This window comes from Nannobrachium achirus, assembly GCF_963921795.1.
Source record: "Nannobrachium achirus genome assembly, chromosome: 4".
In the NCBI taxonomy this organism is placed as follows: Eukaryota; Metazoa; Chordata; class Actinopteri; order Myctophiformes; family Myctophidae; genus Nannobrachium; species Nannobrachium achirus.
This window is the reverse complement of record NC_137813.1, coordinates 17,338,420-17,358,638: the sequence shown is the minus strand read 5'-3', so window position 1 is coordinate 17,358,638 and position 20,219 is coordinate 17,338,420. Positions and strand designations below refer to the sequence as shown.

The window sequence follows — 20,219 nt, the reverse complement described above, 5'->3', positions numbered from 1 at the left end:
GGATGCTAGTGATCCACACTCCTTTATGGCCTTCGGTAAGGCATTCCACATTTTTGTGGTATAGCAGAAGAACGAGTTCGACCCTTTCTTTGAGTTGACTCTGGGTTGAACGTGATCTGTGGCACTGCCTCTGGTGTTGTAATTATGGACATCCTTTATGGACATCCTTAACGTCTAACGTCTAATCTATTCTGTACACCAACATTTGGCATTTAAGGCTGAAATTGTACCCATGCTAGTAAAGCAAGCCTGATAAAAGTATCAAACATGCACAAAATTCAACAGAACACAGGAAAATATATCTATTAATAGGTTTGGGGAGAGGACCCCCAGACCCCGGTTGGGGAGTTCCGCGCAGCCCCCAAAAATAAATCTCCTGGATTCTGACAGTCCAATGTTGACAACCCTGACACGCACGCACGCACGCACAGACAGACAGACAGACAGACAGACAGACAGACAGACAGACAGACAGACAGACAGACAGACAGACAGTATTATTACCATGGATTCAGCTCGTGTACACGGTCATTTACGGTATTCGAGGTTTCGTCGCTACTCCAACACTTGCGGCTCATAAGAGAGACACGTCATGTCCGTTCTGCCTCTCCTCTCTTCAAGATCGGCTGGCTGGCGTAGAGAAGCATGGCGGACGCCGGCGTGATGGAGGCTCTCCTGCGGCGGGTGGAGAAGGCGGACGGCGGCGTGGACAGCCTAGAGGTTGCCGCGGATCTCGGCGCGGACCACCAGGCGGTCGTCGGGGCCGTGAAGAGCCTGCAGGCCCTCGGAGACGTGAGTGTTTTGGCAACCGCTTGATTTGTGTTCCGTTCGTACGCCCGTGTCGCGTGGCGAAAATAGCCGATCTACAAGCTCTCAAGCCTTGTGAGCTTGTAGGTCGGCTGTTTTCGATTAAAGCCACCAGTTGGGGCTCCGTGCCTGCTGTCACCGACTGTCCCGTGTGTTTGTGTTCATTCATTGACTGATGCAATAACAGCTTTTAGCAGTTTCATGGGGAGAAGTAGTTTATAATGTTAGATTTGTTTTAATTAGATTTTAGTTTTAGTTGATTTAGATTTGGTTTTAGTAAAAGTAGCAGTACCACAGTGTAGATTATATGATTTGAGCTCAAAAGGACCCCAATTTAAACAAGTCATTGAGCTTTCTTGTGGTTTAAATCCTTTAATTGTCCTTGCATCAGTGACTGTCCTACTGTCCTGTACCTTTTCCTATGCAAACTTATAATACATTATTTAATCATTCAATCAATCAACCTCTGTTGGAAGAAGTAAAAGTCTGTTTTCACTTTTCAAATGAGTATGAATAATATAAAAGTAGCCTACAATGTATAATTTGGCATCATATTCATATTGGCCCTGTACTCAACACTACAATGTAGTAAAAAGCACTCATTATGCACAATGGTCCATTTCACAATCATATCATTTAGTAAAGGTTTAGTGTTGATCACTTTAATCTACGTTGCAGCTGGTAAAGTTGGATTGTTTGAATTGGTCATGTGCATGATACAGTCACGCCATAATGTGTCAGTTAAGCTATGTTTCATTGTTTATAATATAAATATGCAGAAGTAACTAATTGCCTAATTGAACAGCCTCTGGCTCTGAGATGTACCAGAGTGAAGTGTATAAAAAAATAGGCCTACTATAATAAGTAAAGTAAAAGTATCAATGTACAGTAGTTTAAGCAAAGGTACTTACTTACTTTTTCACCATTGAGCTTAATGTATAGTTCATCTTAAGACTGCATCTTTCTCCCTGTGCAGGTGATCTCAGCCGAGCAACGCTCCTCTAAACAGTGGGAGTTGACGGGCGAGGGCACCGAGGTGGCCGAGCAGGGCAGCCACGAGGCCAGAGTGTTCAACTCCATCCCCGAGGAGGGCATGCCCAGGAATGACCTCATGGTGAGAGTGACCATACACGACACCATACAGTAGGTCCCTGCCCACAGCATCCACAGCTAGTGCTGTCACCATTATGACATTTTTACATGATGATTAATTGTCACTGCAATAATTGCGATTGAAGATTTTAATTGTGTTAGGCTTTGAAGTTGCGTATGGCAGATATGACACATAACCTAAATATGCAAAGAAATGACTGACATACTGTATTTGACAACTTTATACTTAAAAAAATATATATAATTTATAGTGGAAATAGACGATCTACAAGCTCACAATGTGTCGCATCGCAATGCGTTGTGAGCTTGTAAATCACCCATTTCAACATGGAAACGATTATGACGACTATGACAAACTTATTGCGATTATGTCAAATAATTGCCATTGGACGATTATGTAATAATTGTGACGGGCCTATCTACAGCTCTCGTGGGAGGTTTTTAGACCACAAAGTAATGGAAGTATATTTGTGCCGTGCATCTCGTAAACAAAGGAATTTCAGAATGCTTAACATGATGTCGCTATTTTCTGTGTTTGTATGCAGAAACTAGCCTTTGGGAAGGTGGGCTTCTCCAAGGCCATGTCCAGCAAGTGGATCAAAGTAGACAAGGAACAGGACAGGATATTCAAGGCTGTAAGTGCAACCTTTTCTCTGTACGGTTTAAAGCCTTGAACACTCAAGGCTTTCAGCTTTCAGAGTTATTGTGCTTTTGAGCATTATGTGCTGTATGATTCAATATCAGTCTTATGCATGGGTCTTCAACAGGGGGTCCTCGGGTTACTACAGGGGGTCCTCGAAATCTTTGTGTGACAGAAACCTTTTCTCCTTTTTACAGTATATTTCACTTGAACCGTAGCCTCTATATTCGGAGAACAAAAATAGCTGATCTACAAGATCTGCTATTTTTGGCAAAAAGGTTTGGTGTAGAGGGGAAAAAGAGCAGACTAGGTGTACAGAGTGAAAGGTCAAGTTTATTAAGTATTGACAGTTCAAGTCTGAAAACACAAACTATAGGGAATCTATGGAAAGGTTGTGGAGGTCCCTGCTTCATCTCTCTCAACTAAGGGCCTGAAAATGTTGACCCCTGGTCTAATGAGCTGTGTGTGTTCTCAGGTGGAGAGCATAGAGGACCAGGTCAAAGAGAAACTGTTGCAGGTACGGAACGGCCAGGCCTCCCAGCTGGACGACAAGGACCGAAATGAACTGAAGAAGAGGAAGCTGCTCTCTGAAGTGTATGTAAAGAATACCGTACGCTCATCAGGGGTTTCTCCCCACAAACTGATGCTTATTCCTGTCCAGTCTGTCCTCTTCTGCCTGTCCATGGCAGGGCAGGGTCTCGGACACAGGACACAGAGAAAAACATCACCCATATCATGGGGACTAGTCCAAAGACAAGGACTTTGTCCTAAAGGCAGGGTGGGACAAGTAAACATGGACAGAGGAAAACAAAAACAAGGTTGTGAAGTAGCTTAAGTTAAGTGGATAATATATGCCATTAGGATAGTTAAATGATAAAATGTACTTGTCACAATAGGTACTACTGTATTTAGTTTACAGCATGGGGTCCTCCGAGTTACTACAGGGGGGCCGCTCCGAGGCGTTGTGAGCTTGTAGATCGGCTATCTTTTGGCACAGAGGTTTGGTGGAGAGGGAAAAGAAGAGCAGACTAATAGGTATTGACAGTTCAAGTGGTTGAATTATATAATCCAACAGATGATAGTGCTGTCAAACAAGTCTAAGCTGTATAAGAAGTCCATGAACATTTTAAATCTGCAACACAATATTTTACGATATGTAGTGGGGGTCCCTGCTTCATCTCTCTCTCAGCTAAGGGGTCCTTGGCCTGAAAACATTGAAAACCCTTGGGTTACAGTACTATGGACAGGATGGCTGTTCAGCTTCATGCAAATGAAGATTGTCCAGCGCAACATGCCAGGCTCGCCACATTCTGGTTAACTGATCAAAGTAGACAACTCGTAATCAAATGTGAACCAACATTTTCTTTCTGCATTGCATATTTATTGCCTCAACTGTTTTTAATTTAGTCAGGCATGCTGTTTAGCTGTAAATTTAGATTGTGTCTTGCAGTACTGGGCCGCCTTGACAAACTGCCAATGATTCAATGTGGAGAATCCACGCTCTGTAAGAGGATTTCTATTTAGGAGTGTTGTATTTTGGTTTTCAGGACGGTGAAGTCGTACTGGATCAGCAAGGGTCAGTCCTTCAGCACCACCATCACCAAACAGGAGACGGAACTCACTGCAGAGATGATCGCCAGGTGAGGCCAGCACATCCACAGGCATGGATAGTATCTATGTGTGGAGCACTCCCAGTACTAAATGTCCTCTTGTGAAATCTTTGATTTGAAAAAGCAGTCCGCATTGCAGTACTCAGTTAATATTGATGTTTGCTTACAGGCTTGTGCATTGTGGATTTTATGGTTTGCAATTAAATTGAGCCTTGTTGTGTTTGCTGTTCCCAGAAGTAACTAACTTCACACTTTATTATAATGTATATTTATTTGACGAGGCTGGAATGTTGGCAGTAAACGTTAGGCTGTAATCGATATGTTAGGTCACTGCATGATGCAGAATCGTAAGCCGATCTGCTTCTTAGAATTAATTATTTTCCACCTCTAGCAGAAACTAGCCCTGAAAAAGTCACTCCAGCAAGCTATGTCTCAACAAAAAGTGGATGTTAAAGGACAACTCTGCCCTAAATCACTTCTAGGTTCATTTTCCTATTATATTGATCCAAAAAGACGGTCCATGGGGTCTATTAGGCAGAAATTCCCCTGTTGTCCAGTTTCCCCAGCAGCTGTCATAGCATAGAGTGGAGCCTATAAGCCAGGGGAGCCCAAAAGGTAGATCGTGATCTACCAGTAGATCACCAAGGGTGTGCAGGTAGACCACATGACATGCCTCTAAAAATCTATAATTAAAATATAAAATGTATGTCAATATGACATCAAGAAGGGCCTGTCAGCTCCCTTCATGGCTTCTAAAGTAGGCAAACCTCCAATACTTTGTTCAAGAGTCAGTAGCATTACAAAGAACCCCAAAACCTACTGTACCACTTCCGTACAGAATTACATTTCCCCCAGTATTTCCCATTTATTTCCCCCTAAAATGTAACGCCAGTGCTGCTATTCCAAAGCCCCCCTCAGGCTCTCAGCTAAAACGTTTTGGATGGGTAGATCATTTAGAGCTAGTCATTTTAAAAGTAGATCTCACATCAAAAAAGTGTGGGCACCCCTGCTATAAGCCTATCGCTTTTACACTATTTGTTGTGGTCAAAAGTGTTTTTATTTTTCATGAATGTAGTACTAGTTGGCATTACAAACACATCCATGTCATTGTCCCACACAAGCCATCACACTCTGCTGAATAGATGTTATGCTTTTATGTGTTTTGCCAAGTCCCGGAAAATATGCCCTGTGATTGGCCAGTGCAGTCACTTTGATTGGCACTCGTGCCAAATGATCACCCCAAAACATTATTTTATTTATGACATTGTGGTGGCTCGTGTGGGACAACCAAGGCATGGATGTGTTTGTAATGACGACTAGTAAGACATTCATGAAAAAGAACATCACTTTTGAACACAACAAATAGTGTAAAAGCGATAGGCTCCACTCTATGCTATGACAGCTGCTGCGTTCTGCTGGGGAAACTGGACAACAAGGGCATTTCTGCCTAATAGAACCCATAGACAGTCTTTTAAGTAAGCCTAGAAGTGATTTAGGGCGGAGTTGTCCTTTAATTCCAGGCTCCAGCCCCTCAAACTGTCCAGTCTGTCCTCTTCTGCCTGTCCATGGCAGTGAAGGGTCTCAGACACAGGACACAGAGGAAGAACACCACCCATATCATGGGGACTAGTCCAAAGACAAGGACTTTGTCCTAAAGGCAGGGTGGGACAAGTAAAGATGGCCAGAAGAGAACAAAAACACTTGTGAAGTGGCTTTTAGTAGTTATTCGATTTATTCATCATTGTCGTGTTTTATGGTTAATATGATGTTGGTTTGTAAAGTTGTTCTCCGCTACTCACCTACTCTACTTTGTGTGAATCTTTACTGATACTCCGCCATTATTGCATGTCTAATAAGTACTAAATCACAGTCCGGGGACCACCAGGGGTCCCAGACAGTTGACACTGTCAAGGTCTATTAACACTGCAGACTACAATGTATATTTTCGTCCCTGCTGAGATATAGTAAAATATCATGTGGCCTCCAAACCCCTGAATGAATTAAAATGTTGAGAATCATTGTTCTAATCTAGATGCAACGTGCAGTAGAAGTTCTGATATCTGTCCTCTCCTCTGTGCTGTGCTCCCAGTGGAAGCTGGAAGGAGAAGAAGTTCAAGCCGTATAACTTTGAGGCCATGGGCATCGCCCCAGACTGTGGTCACCTCCACCCGCTCATGAAGGTTCGAACCCAGTTCAGACAGATCTTCCTGGAGATGGGGTGAGCCACTGCACCACAAACGGCACTGTCAATCGCTTCCTCTTCACGTCCAAAGTGACCTTTTAAAACCTCATAAGTCAAATGGTGCATGCACGTGCGCACACACACACACACACACACAAGCGCGCATGACTTGGCGTTTGCCAGTGGGTCTGAGGCCCTAAACTAGATGCAGATAGATATTCCAAGACCCACATTTGGAGTGAACATTTTGAACTTGCATCTTTGTTTCTGGAGGTCCCTGAAACAAAATATTTTGAAATGGGGGTCCGTGGCCAAATGCATATCATTTTGGGGTCCTTGACATGACAAAGTTTGAGAACCACTGATATAGCGGATCAATAACAATGGTCACTCTAAATTTCTATTCTGTATCTAGGAATATCTATTCTGTATCTAGCTTAGGGCCTCAGACCCGTTGGCAAACACCAGGTCGCCACACAAACATAAGACTGCCTATCCTAAAGCCATGTCTTCCATCCTGGGGTGTTCAGTTTCACAGAGATGCCGACCAACAACTTCATTGAGAGCTCCTTCTGGAACTTTGACTCTCTGTTCCAACCCCAGCAGCACCCTGCTAGAGACCAGCATGACACCTTCTTCCTGTCCGGTGAGACTGTGTGTGCAGACTAACTGTTTTTGTGTCCGATAATGTTGGAGTGTCCTAGACCTAAACTACAGATATAAAAATAAAGGAACATCTTTTAAATCAATTGGAAAAAGTTGGATTTTATTAATGTTTTAAGAACATTTAATTTTGGATTTTAAGTATAAAGTTCACTATACTGTATGAAAATAACATCACTTATTATTACTGGCATCCGATTTCTTATTTGTTTGATCTTCAGACCCGGCACTGGCTCATGAGTTCCCTACAGACTACCTGGAGAGAGTCAAGAAGGTTCACTCCGAGGGCGGCTACGGATCTCAAGGGTGAGGGACTGAGGGCACAATCTTTCTAGAATGTACAATAGCATGCACATCCAGCACAAATTATTCTCCATTATAAAAAAAATAAAGTGTAAGCGAGCGATGGAAATGTAGTATTTTAGTTGTGAAGCAATAAGAAACCACTATAATGAGGCCTGTGTGAATGCTAATTTGTCAGCCAGAGTCTGCTGACAACACGGCTCAACAATGCACACCTCGAGGTTGCCTTGTTATACATTTATAATATTCACAGTGTAATATGAATTACATGATTGATGACGCATTGACGATGACCATGCTGAAGTGTCTTGACTGCTTTGCCTGGCAGGTACAAATATGACTGGAAGATCGAGGAGGCCCAGAAAAACCTCCTGCGCACACACACCACGGCAGTCAGCTCACGCATGTTGTACAAGCTCGCACAGCAGGTGACAAAACCACACATGGTCCAAATCATCAAATGTATGTCTATCTAGTTAGAACAGGGACCTGCATCATCATTCACTCATCTAGTGTTAATCTTTTTTTGCAAATTTAAAAATGTAATTTAGTTTTGGTCATATTTTAGTCATCTGAAATGTTTACGGCTAGTTTTAGTCGACTAAATCTACAGTTGCTTTTGTCTACCAAAAAAATCAGTCGCAAAATCATAGTTTGCATGCTGAAAATAGCCAATCTACAAGCTCACAACTTCTTTTAGTTCTGCTGGATGTCTTCTCCACCAGTCCCACAACATTTTAGCCTAGTTTTTATTTGCTGACAATTGTAATTAAATTTAGTGTTATTTGTTTAGTTTTCGTCAGTGAAAAAAGGTAGTCGAACATTTTTCATCTTAGTTTTAGTCGGCGAAATCAACACTGCACTCATGAACGTTTCTTTTCTCTCCTCCATCTGTCTGTGCCCACAACATACCCTAACCACCCACCCACCAATTCGTTCCACCCCCACAGAAGGAGTTCACCCCGGTCAAGTACTTCTCCATCGACAGGGTCTTCCGTAACGAGACTCTGGATGCCACCCACCTAGCAGAGTTCCACCAGATCGAGGGAGTGGTGGCCGACCGCGGCCTCACGCTCGGGGACCTCATGGGCGTCCTGCATCAGTTCTTCACCAAGCTAGGTTAAACCACTTTAAACCTATGTACTCTGTTGACTGGAATCCAATAGGGCAGTGTTTTTCAACCAGTGGTTCCTCGTTCCAGGAATCTGACCTCTTGCTTTGTGTCACAGGAATAACCAAACTGCGCTTCAAGCCTGCCTACAACCCATACACAGAGCCCAGCATGGAGGTGTTCAGCTATCATGAAGGTACAGTGTCCGTCTCAACCCCACACTACTGGTAGTAGGCCAGTCACCAATGGTTGCATTTTACTAGCCCTCAGGGTTCCTTGAGGAGGTACCAAATGGATCCTGGCCTCATAGGTCTGTAACTCTAGAAATGGCTCAGTTTTCACATTTCAGTTATGGGGGACCCACCCAACCATGCTACCAAAAAGTAATCCATTAATCGTGGGAGTTTTCATAATTATTTCTCACTCAATAATAATGATATATTTTTCAATACAACTAGTAGAGGGTTAAGAACTTCTTCCATCAGTTAAGATGTTGCAGACTACATGGTTGCTGTGGGATGAACCCTATGCAATAAGTTGTTAAAGTGCGACATCTAGTGGCTAAATGTGTGTATTTATTTAAACCATTGTAATCCTACTAATCTAGTGGACATTTAACTGTTTGCAGGCCTGAAGAAGTGGGTGGAGGTGGGTAACTCGGGCGTGTTCCGGCCGGAGATGCTGCTCCCCATGGGTCTTCCTGAGGACGTGACGGTCATCGCCTGGGGACTGTCACTGGAGAGGTGGGCATTAGGACGCCTTCATGTCCAGTGTTTTGATGGCGCGCATCATATGACAGGGTATCTTCACTTTCTTGCTGAAAATAGCCGATGTACCAGCTCACAACAACACATTGCGATTACGACATTATGACTCACTGACTGTGAGCTTGTGGATTTACTATTTTCAGAGGGTGATGCCAACATATGACAAAGCAAAAAATGCATAACTTTTGTTGTGTTGTTTTTTAGTAATCAACTTAATTTTTATTTGCAGTTTGTCACATATATACAGCATCACAGGGTCAACATTATTACATCATTTTGTTATCACATTTTAGTCATGTCAGACATTTGTGGTTCTGTTGGGTTTTATATTAAGTCCATTTTCTCAATGAACAGTTCTTCTTGTATCCTGAGTTTGTGTGTAAATCTCTCCATCACATATGTCCTCCACAATGTACTGTACAGCCACTGCTCACAAGTTGGAGGGTCACTTTTGTACCACAATCTTCGTTATTGCTTTTTTGCTAGCTGCCAGCAGCACCTTGACTAGATAGATACATGTCATCTCCATGTGTGTTTTCCTGCGTCGTTTCCTAGATACAGCACCACACTTGCCTTGGGCTGTTTGACAAACTATGAATTGACCTTTTAGCCCTGACCTCTTGTCTCTTCTCCTCCAGACCTACCATGATCAAGTACGGCATCAACAACATCAGAGAGCTGGTAGGACACAAAGTCAACCTGCAGATGGTCTACGACGGCCCTGTATGTCGACTGGACTCTTGAGGTCAATGACAGGCCCGTATGTTGACTGGACTCGTAAATGTTTTTATTTTTGGTTGGGACAACTGCTCCTTAATCCCAACTGGACCTCTGGGATTACTGCCACATTGACCAGTCTCACTTGTACAGGATACATGCATAAATAACGCTACTGTGGGATTTTAGCAATGGTCAAATAAAATGTGTTTTCAAAATATTGCTGGCATTTGGCCTGTGCGTCATTTGTTGGTACTGCAAGACTCAGTAGAACACCTTGTCATGAGATGAAAGATCCTGGAAGAATCAGACCGTTACATTCTAGATTAATATTCAGTGTCCATTGATAAGAGGGTGGGCTCTTTGAAGCTGCTTGGTTGCTGTATGAGTCTTGTTTGCTGATCTGCTATCAATGGATCCCTGATAGTTGTCACACTAACTGAATCCATATATGGCCAAGACAGCCCATATCTCTGTGGCTGGTTCTACAGACGGGATCTCCTTATATGGGCATAAAGGGATTGTATGTATGATGTCAGATGTCATATGACTTTCACATAACCAATAACTGAGTAAGCATGTTTGGGCTCTCAGTAGCATATCTCCATATACAGTACATGGATCTCCATATATGGGTAACTGGTCCGATATACATCACTAGTACTGGTACTGGTACATCACTTCACATCACCGGCCAGATGGCCAAGACAGATGGCGCGACCTCGCTTGTCGCCCTTAGGTGTATTGGGCTCGGTTCATACAGAAGTCCATTCAATCTGGCTCTGGTGTCTGTTTATGAAAGCTTTCAATACATTTGCTGTGGTCCATATGTAGGCTACAGAGAGGGGAAAAGGATCCAAGATATTTGCCAGGGTCTACTGTACATTTTTTTATTTCGCATGTTACAAATAATGCAAGGCATATGACATCTGTCATACATCACTAAACATAAAAGTATACCGTATCACTTCTCTGTGCTCTCAGCCGAAGCCATAGTACACAGTCGGTCACTACAGTGCAACAAGGCTTTGTTTAACGTCCTTTTCCACTCTTACTTACTTTTTCTTTTCTTTTCATTATTTAAATTATAATTTTAGATCAGTGGTTCCCAATCTTTTTCGCCTATGACCCTGACCATAGAGAAATTTAAGTGTGCCCGGGATCCAAACTAGTGAAAATGGCAGCTCTACAAGCTTGCGTACAGTAGATCAGCCACTTTCACTACTTTTTAAACCTTTTTTTTTCTCATTTATGGAAATAATTCGATTTTTATTTTATTCATTCATGAAATTACTTAGAAAAATCATTGCTTTTTTTTTTACATTCCCAAATAAAATGCTTGTTTTTATTTGTGATGTAGGCCGACCCAGTGTTTGGGAAACAGTGATTTTGAGTAAGATGTGTTTCGAGAGACATCAGACTTAAATAGCAATCATGAATAGGTGGGTACACTCAATGAGTGGAGGATGCTTGAAGCAGTTTTGAGAGATGAAATCCTATCACCGTAAGACTGACAAAGGACACTCATGTCAAAAAGGAAGACGGTCCCCAGAATTACAACTCTATTCCATTCTCCCATTTTGATTTCAAGGACCCCTACTTTGGTATGCCACACGCCACAGACCCCTTAACTTTTTAGAGGGTGCAAATGGTGCATTTATATAGCGCCTTCGCCTTTACACATTTGTGCGTTACATTCACCCATTGACACACACATTCATACACCGGTGACCGATGGCGGAGGAAACCATGCAAGGCACCAACCTGCTCATCGGGAGCAATTAGGGGTTCAGTGTCTTGCTCAAAGACACTTCGACTCTGGGGGTCACCTGGGATCGAACTTGGAACCAAATGGAACCAAAGCGACTCTACGGGTCCGTTTGGTTTCATTTGCACACTCCCCGAGTTACAGACCCGTACAGGTCCATTTCGATCCTATCCATGATTTACCTGGGGACCCCCTAAAACCCCCTCAAGGACCCCCCCGGACCCCACTTTGAGAACCACTGGCATACTGAACTCTGGGACTGTCCCGGGGCCGTTGGCCAGGCCAAGCGGTGGAATGCTGTCCTTGAGGCGGGGCGGATACGAGAGCAGGTAGAAGACGAGGGGCATGGTGGCCGGCAGCGGCCGGTTCTGGTTGACGGGCAGCGGGATGACCACGTCTTCCTGGTCGGCGGCCAGCGGGATGACCACGTCCTGGTCGGCAGGCAGCGGGATGACCACGTCGTCCTGATGGAAGAGGTTGGTGTGAGACAGGTGCAGGGACGGAGGCGGGTGGCTTTGGGCCACGTGGCGCAGGTTGTTGTCCCGGTCTTTGTCCCCGTCCTCGGGCGGGCCCAGCATGCAGTCTGCCAAGGGCAGGGAGAAGTGGGGTGAGTAGCCTGTTCTAGACCAGTGGTTCTGAACCTTTTGGAATTCCAAGCACCCGTGGTTTGATATGCATCGGCCAAAACCTCCTAACTCCATCGGATCCTCACACTGTCTGCCAAATCAGCTAACTCCACCCGTTTAGCACTCTTTTTTTTTTCTTTTTTTTTTTTACATAAATCAGTGCTATTGAACACCCTTTTACATCTGTGCGATGGTTAAAACCCAATCCTCCTCACTCCACCTGAGGAAGATGTTTTCTTTATTTTCTGTTTATTTTTTTGAAAAATGAACATTTTGGAGTTGGCTGGTTTTGGCCAGACAGCAGAGATGTATACAATATTTTCAAAAGCTGGTGTATTATAATCGTTAGTACAGAAGTCATAAGCTAGCCTGTGGTGTACAATCTCCCTTCTCAACACATCAGGTTTTACACAACTGTCACTTTCTCCTTTCAATGTCTTAAATGTCCATCTCATTGTTTTCACATCTCTAGCGCACAAATTATAATTTAGCTGATTACATGCTTGTTTGTACAGGAACCATTTTTTTTTTTATCTATACGTTTCTGGCATAAAAGGTTAAACGTTTCTCTTGTTCCAAACCGCATCTTGTGTGCCTTTCTACCATCAAAACACAGATGTATGTACAGATAAATACATATTGGGTACACCTAAGTACTCTTAGTTAAAAAAAAATATGATGGTGTTATGGTACAGTATTTCCATCTATGACTTTGCAATAGAGGAATACATTCTCCAGTAAATGAGAGTGGTGATGTGAAAACACTACTATCATGTTGGCTCCGAAAATAGGCAAAAGCATGGCAAATGAAAACTAAACATTTGTAAGCAATAACTAAACTGTGCAAACCCACTCTGCAAACATATAACTAATGGAACTTAATGACATTTACGAGTGCAAAAATGAAAATGAAAACGAATGAAAAAAAGAACTCAGAACTCTGATCTGTTACCTGCAAGGTCAACGGCCAGGTCTTTGATGAGATGTCCAACAATAACATAGGCAACTCCGACCAGAGCCAGTGCAGCTATCAGCAGATATAGCACAGGTTTAGGCAGAGGGAACAGCTCCTTGGCCACAGGCTTGTTGTACTGCTTGTATATGGGCTCCTCTATGGACGTGGAGTGCAATGCCTGCACTCCAACTGTGAAGTTATTCATGTTTTTTAGGAGAATAATAATGTGATATTCCTCCAGAGAAAGACAACTCCAACGCCTGATCTCTCTCTCTCTCTCCCTCCCGAGGTTCCACTCAAGACTGAGACATGGAGGTAATGTTATCCCGCAAAGCTGAACTCCAATCCTGGTCGGAATAGTCGATAACCTGAAAAGAAAACGACAAGTCACAGGGGGAAAAACCCTCAAAGATTGTGTTAAAAAAATAAAACCACTAAAAAAATTAAATAAAACAAAGCCTTCGGTTTAAAGCCATTATTAAAACACTTCACTTCCATGTGACTGTAGTAGACAAAATGTGGAGGTTTGCAGTGAGCGCTCCTACCTGTTGTAAGCTGCAGGGCTATTCCTGTCACTGTCCTTGGTGCTGAAATGAAACGCACAGTTGAACCAGCCCACGTCCATTCAATTCACTTGAAGTGCCACGGTGTAGCTTGCTCAAACATTTTCATGCCAAGGAGGAACCCCAACCCCAAATGAATAGGCTGTCAGCGGCAGCGCAGGCTCCCATTTCAAAATATTTTGTGCAAACATTTTTTAATTCATTCAAATACTTTCACTATTGTAACTATTTATTCACTATATTAATTGAATTCATAGAAACACTAGTATGTGCACTGGTATGCCCAGGAACCAGTACACTGCACACACATCAGTAAGACAGTGGTTCTAAAACATTGTCATGTCAAGGACCTCCAAATGTATTTTGTGCCAGAGACCCCCCCAATACGAATATGTGTGTTGTTAAACTAAACATTAAAAAAATCTAATAGCCAGTATAAATAAAAAAATATAAAATAGGGTTAAAGACAAGTGTTTAAACAGATGTTTGATTCTATATTGGCACATCTTCTAGGGTACGCCACAATGACCCCTGGGGATCCCCAGACCCCACTTGGAGAACCCACCAGGATTGAGTTAAGACCCGCCTCGCGGAAACGCGAGGACTTCCAGGAGTGGCTGAAATCCCTGCCTGACACATGGAGGGTGGATAAAGTCAGAGGCATGAAGACTTGTACTTGAGAAAAGCCTGCAATGCACAGCTATTAATTTCTCACTACAGTGCTCAAAATAAACTGTGCTAAAAAAACTTGAAACTGACTGTGCTAAGGGAAAACTTTGTAACTTTGCTAAAGAGAAAAACGTACTGAGAAAGCTATTAATTTGTCACTACTGTGCTCAAAATAAAAACTCTTACTGATTACCAGTTAAATTGTTATGGTTTGGATATGGCTTTGGGCCTATTATGCTGCGTGTATTGTTGTAATGGATCAGTAGGGAGTAGGTACTTTGCACTTGAGCGAGCAGCACTAACGTTCATGGGCACTTTCATACTTAAGATTATCAAGAGGAGGCGGGTCTTAACTCAATCCTGGTGGGTTTAGGAATCACGCCTTCAATAAGGACCACTGTAGGCAGGACAGAACCACCTTTACCTCTAGGGGGAGACCGAGGGCCCCCGTAGCCGCCAGCATGGCCTCTTAAGTTAATGAGCCCTTGATAGGGTGTCCCATTACCTAAATCTATTTTTAAGATAGTCTAAAATTTAGGACCAAGTTCTCTCTTCCCTCACATAACCCTACTACTGTAATGATAGCCTCTAATAACAAAATATGTAATATTGACATTCAACATTGAAGATGACAGTAATGATCAGTCAGAATATTTTTTATAGCTAGAGATGTGTGCATATTATGTAATTTGTCTTTGTGAGGTCAGTGCACATTTAAAGTATCCATAGCGCTTTACAATGTGTATTATATTCACACACCCACACTCGCATTCACACACAGATGGAGGAGGAAACCATAATTATGCAAGGTATCCATCTGCTCATTTGGAGCAGTTTGGGGTTCAGTGTATTGCTCAAGAGGACGTTGACAAACCCTCTGTTTTCTCAAGCATCTGCCCCAACTGCTTCACAAAATAACACATTTAAAGGGATATTCCACTTTCAAAAAAACTTTTGGTCATTTTATCGTCTAATCAGGCTTTTATGAACACCCTGAACAGTTTTTAAATTGCTTGATTCGATATTTAGATATTTGATGTAAATGTTACTAGGCTCTCCAGGCCCAGTTCCTCTCCACATACACACCCATTGTAACTTCAAACTCCATTTTAACCATGATAGATTAATTAAAAACACCCATTATTTGTTTCTGGTGACTCATAATACCCTCCTAATACGTGAGCAGGCCGTGTTTTTTCAATAATGTTTTTCATTTATTTTTTATAATTCTTTTGGAAAATGGAAAAAATAAATACAATAAGATATTATAAAAAAAAAAAATGAAAAAAGTTATCGAAAAAACACGATTTTTAATGAATCTATCATGGTTAAAATGGAGTTTGAAGTTACAATGGGTGTGTATGTGGAGGCCTCCTACAGGAGGACGGCCTGGTAACATTTACATCAAATATCTAAATATTGAATCAAGCAAATTAAAAACTATTCAGGGTGTTCATAAAAGCCTGATTAGACAATAAAATGACCAAAAGTTTTTTTGAAAGTGAAATATCCCTTTAAATCCTAAATGGACCTCCATTTTACACTCTACACTGAGGATTTTACTGAAAGAATACTTTGCATTAGAAGCTTATGCCATGTATCCAATATAGTATTACAGGATAACCAGGATTACAGCATGTTTTTTTTGAGGGTATCTACCCTAGGAAATATGGGGAGAACATGCAAACCCCACACAGAAAGGCCCTTTTTTCAACCCCACCTAGGGGTTCTCAGATTTATTCTTGAATTATTTATGTAATTACTTGAATAATAACTTTATTACTTAGTAATTATGCAGACAAATGTTTAACTTATAGGTTTTACATTTCTAATCATTTATATTTCAAATAATTCCTTCAAGTAATAGTGGTGATATTTATTTTGAGTACAGGCCATTACATAATTTATGTATATTATATGTACTGTAGTAGAGGGGAGGCTCTCTCCATTCCGACATGTCGCCACTCCGAAATGGACTTCTTATTGTCGGAGTGGCGACACTCCCCATGGGCCTAAGGTTTAGGGTAGGGGTAGAGATAGGGTTAGTGTCGGAATGGAGACATGTCGTAAAGGAGACATGTCGGAGTGGAGAGATGCACCCGTAGTAGAGCTAAGGTGTTTGACATTCATATTAGGATTACGGTATTTCTGCCCCACCTCAGTCTCAATCTCAACCCCCCTTTGGTCTAGGTCTTGAATCAGCCTTCATTCCATTTCCCAAAAGGTGGAAGTGGTAGCGGGGCGCTGCTTGTCACAGCAGGCAGACCAAGAATGCAAAATCCATCTCCTTTACTCATTTGGGACCAAAAGATGAGCGTCCTATTTCCTCATGTAAGACCATGCTTAACAGGCCTCAGCACTGTGTGCACACAGTAAAATCCTCAATGGTAATTTAACTCGGATATACTGTCGAAATGGTACCAAACGGACCCATGCCCATTTGTAACTCAGAGAGTGCACAAGAGGAACCAAATGGAGGCATACTGATCCACGCAGGGGAGGGGTGGAGGTCTTTATCTGTCCGGTGATGCTCGCCCCACCCCTGTATCCCATTTACTGTGATGGATTTAAAACCACCAGAGACGAGAATAAACCTCCGGATATTATCTGCTGGACACTGAGGACGGTTTGTTCCATCCATGGTGTCCAGTAATATTCCCCAATGTCAAGGAGAGGATCCGAGAGAGAGTTTGGAGAGCAGGCAAGAGGGTGATTTAAGGGGTAAAGTTTTCAGAGTTGCTCAGTACTTAAAAACCTACTTCATTCCTTTGCTTAAGTACTTTTTCTGAAGAAGTATGTTTATGTGTCTACGTTCATTTTACTCCGCTACAGTTTTAAATACATTTTAAAGAAGATAATTATTGATGTTTATCCTGGTTCTGGGGGCGGCAGTGGCTCAGGGGTAAAGTGGCCGTCATTAGAACACGGAGGGTTCCCAGTTCAATCCTGGCCTCCCCCAGAGTTAATGTTGAAGAGTCCTTGAGCAAGACTGACCCCTAGTTGCTCCCAATGGTGCCTTGCCTGCCTTGCATGGTTTCCACTGGCATCAGTGAGTGAATGGGTGAATGTAATGCACAATCTCTGTAAGGCACCTTGGATAAAGGCGCTATAAATGCACCATTTACTAAGGAAGATGCAACAATCATCACCCATGACCATAATGTCGATAGATCATTTGTAATTGCCGGGTTCTGGTCTGACTGAATTAAATACACAATTACCTTATGCGCATTTGAAATTTAAGTTTGATAATGTCACAATTTCACTAAAAACATATGTTAGCCACATTACATCTGTAGGCCTATTTTGGCAAATTGTCAATCAGTTTAAAAGTTAAAAGTTAATTTTGTTAAGCCTCACGAGAAGCTTGGCCAATGTGACCCTGGGCGTACAACAAACTTTTGAGTGCTTTATGCTAAGATGTAGGCCAGATGTATGCCACTTTGAGCGCTTTGTGCCAAGACGTAGGCCAGATGTAGGCCACGCTTCAGTGCCCAGACATTTTTTGGGGACCTGGACATTTTTGGGGGCCCGGACAAAGGCAGATGTTGGAGTTTAGCTCCTTCCAGGAACGGCCCTCAAAAATGTAGTAAATGTTTAGATCTGCTATTGTCACTAGTTGTTAATACAGTATCTGGCTTAAAGTCCTGTTCGCAATTTGGTGTTAGGGGAGTTTCTCACCTGAACTGAGTCAGTGGGTCCCTAGACATTAAAAATCACAGAGGTGCTCGTCCGCCATAGTGCCACGAATGGCGCAAATGGCCAAATCAAATATGGCTGCCATCGGCTATGATGAAAATCCAACTTTTCTGTTTCTGGGTGTATATGCACATGTAATACCTCTATTTGGACCAATTGTGGTGTGGGGAATTCATTTCCGATATTGTTTTGACCATTTTGGGTGATTAGGACCTCAAAAAGTCATGGTCAAGGTCATTTTGCTATTCCGAAGACTGTGGGCCATAACTTGGCCATTGTTAGGAGTAAAAACAGGTGCAGTAGGTCTAAATCAACTAATGCTGACATGTATAATTCATTTCTGACATTGTTTTGACCATTAAGGATCATCTTGTCTTTGAAATATCAATGTCAATGCCATTTTTCAAAAACGATTTTGTTCATTACTTGCCCCTTTATTGTATTTTGTGTAAGTTTGTTACTATTTTATAGTAAGTTTGTTTTGTTTATAACAAAAGACATACTAGTGAGAAATACAACAAGTAAGCATCCACGTTTAACTTTAAATTGGGGTTTAAAATGGGTGTTTAAATGAGCAAATAAGACTATTTACGAATAAAAGTGACAAACAAAATCACACACAAATTAAATAACAATTTCCGTCAAAGTGCACCATATTGGGATTGTGTGCATGCAAGTTAGTATGAGGTGTTTTTACAGGATGGATTTGGCATTGTTCCATGGCAAAATATGATGCACAGAACTCCATCAGTGTCGAGTGTCTTGCTTCAGACATGGCAGGAGTGTACTAAAGTCAAAGTGCTCCTTCCATCCATCAGAGCTTGACATTGACTTTTTGAGGCAGTTGTCCTTTGGACAAGTATATTTCCCATTCACTTGTCCGGAGACAAAAGTCACTTGTCCGGATAAAAAATTCATACATTGAAATAATAACAAAAGGACGGCTAATGACCCCCCTTGCTCCCTCCACTCCATAGTATGGGCACTTGTCCCGGACAACAGGACAAGCCTTTATGTCATGCCCTGTTCGATGTTCCATTGGTTCTAGTCTTTCCTCAGGTTCCTTGGCTGTTCAAGCAGGTGGCAAGAAATGCGCTAGAAAGGTGCCTTGTTGGTCTCAGCAGTTGTACTTCTCTGCTACCAATACTGTGTCTTGTTCTGTCAAGGTCTTTGCCTCTCCAAAGTTTGTTAGACATTGTACTCGGTCAGAAGCCATAACTACATGTTTAATCCTCACCTGGCCCATGCAGTCATCTCCTGTCTCCAAGGCATATGTGCCTTGATCACTGTCTTGGCTAGTGGTGCTCCAAGATGAGACTGCTTGATGCAGTGCAAGTGAGTCTCACCAGTGCTGCCAGATCTCCTTCATCCCCAGTGCTTGGAAATATGGGGTGTAGTATAGCAGTAATGTGAAGGAGACAACAACTCTCTGGGGTCCGCTCATAGTTCCGACATCCCATTATTCTGACCATTAGGTTAGTGAAGGTTAGGGATATACTTAGTTATAATGGAGGCTGTGTCAGCCTCCTCAATCCTATTCAAGATGTCTGGGATCTCTTCTCCACTAGCGACATCATCAACAGAGACAACAGAGCTGATAATGGTAAATGGACTGCATTTACAGTATATAGCGCTCTTCTCCAAAGCGCTGTACAATGTATTTCACATTCACCCATTAACACACACATTCACACATACATTCACACCAAGAAACCATGCAAGGTGCTCATAGGGAGCAGTTAGGGGTTCAGTGTCTTGCTTAAGGACACTTCGACAAATAAGCAGGAGGAGACATAAATTTGGCTCGACCCTGGAACCTTCAGATTCCAAGGCAGCCGTTCTACCTACATCGCCACAAGCTTGAATGGACACCATATTCCGAACACACAGCTGGAGAGCTGGTTGTTCTCCTCAGACACCCAGGATTTGTAAAGTTGATGAGGGATGGGTGCGTCTATCGACTCTGTTATCTCTGATGATGATGAGTGGCTCCCTGCAAAAGGGGCTGGAGGTGAAGAGATCCCAA

The 20,219-nt window shown here is 42.5% G+C and overlaps 1 protein-coding gene across 2 annotated transcripts; it reads left to right on the top strand.

Moving 5' to 3' along the window:
• The first annotated feature begins 617 nt into the window (after positions 1 to 617).
• farsa (phenylalanyl-tRNA synthetase subunit alpha) lies at positions 618 to 10,126 on the top strand. 2 transcript variants are annotated; one of them, XM_080724847.1, is made up of 13 exons: positions 618 to 792; positions 1,784 to 1,921; positions 2,466 to 2,555; positions 3,036 to 3,154; positions 4,108 to 4,200; positions 6,260 to 6,388; positions 6,883 to 6,998; positions 7,237 to 7,321; positions 7,647 to 7,746; positions 8,272 to 8,437; positions 8,548 to 8,625; positions 9,058 to 9,172; positions 9,835 to 10,126. In XM_080724847.1, exons 1-13 carry the CDS (start codon positions 646 to 648, stop codon positions 9,938 to 9,940), a joined length of 1,482 nt encoding a protein of 493 aa, XP_080580973.1. In that variant the 5' UTR covers positions 618 to 645; the 3' UTR covers positions 9,941 to 10,126. The 2 variants fall into 2 exon arrangements, with proteins under 2 accessions (XP_080580973.1, XP_080580972.1); XM_080724846.1 differs by having other exon boundaries at positions 8,269 to 8,437.
• The last annotated feature ends 10,093 nt before the right edge of the window (positions 10,127 to 20,219 follow it).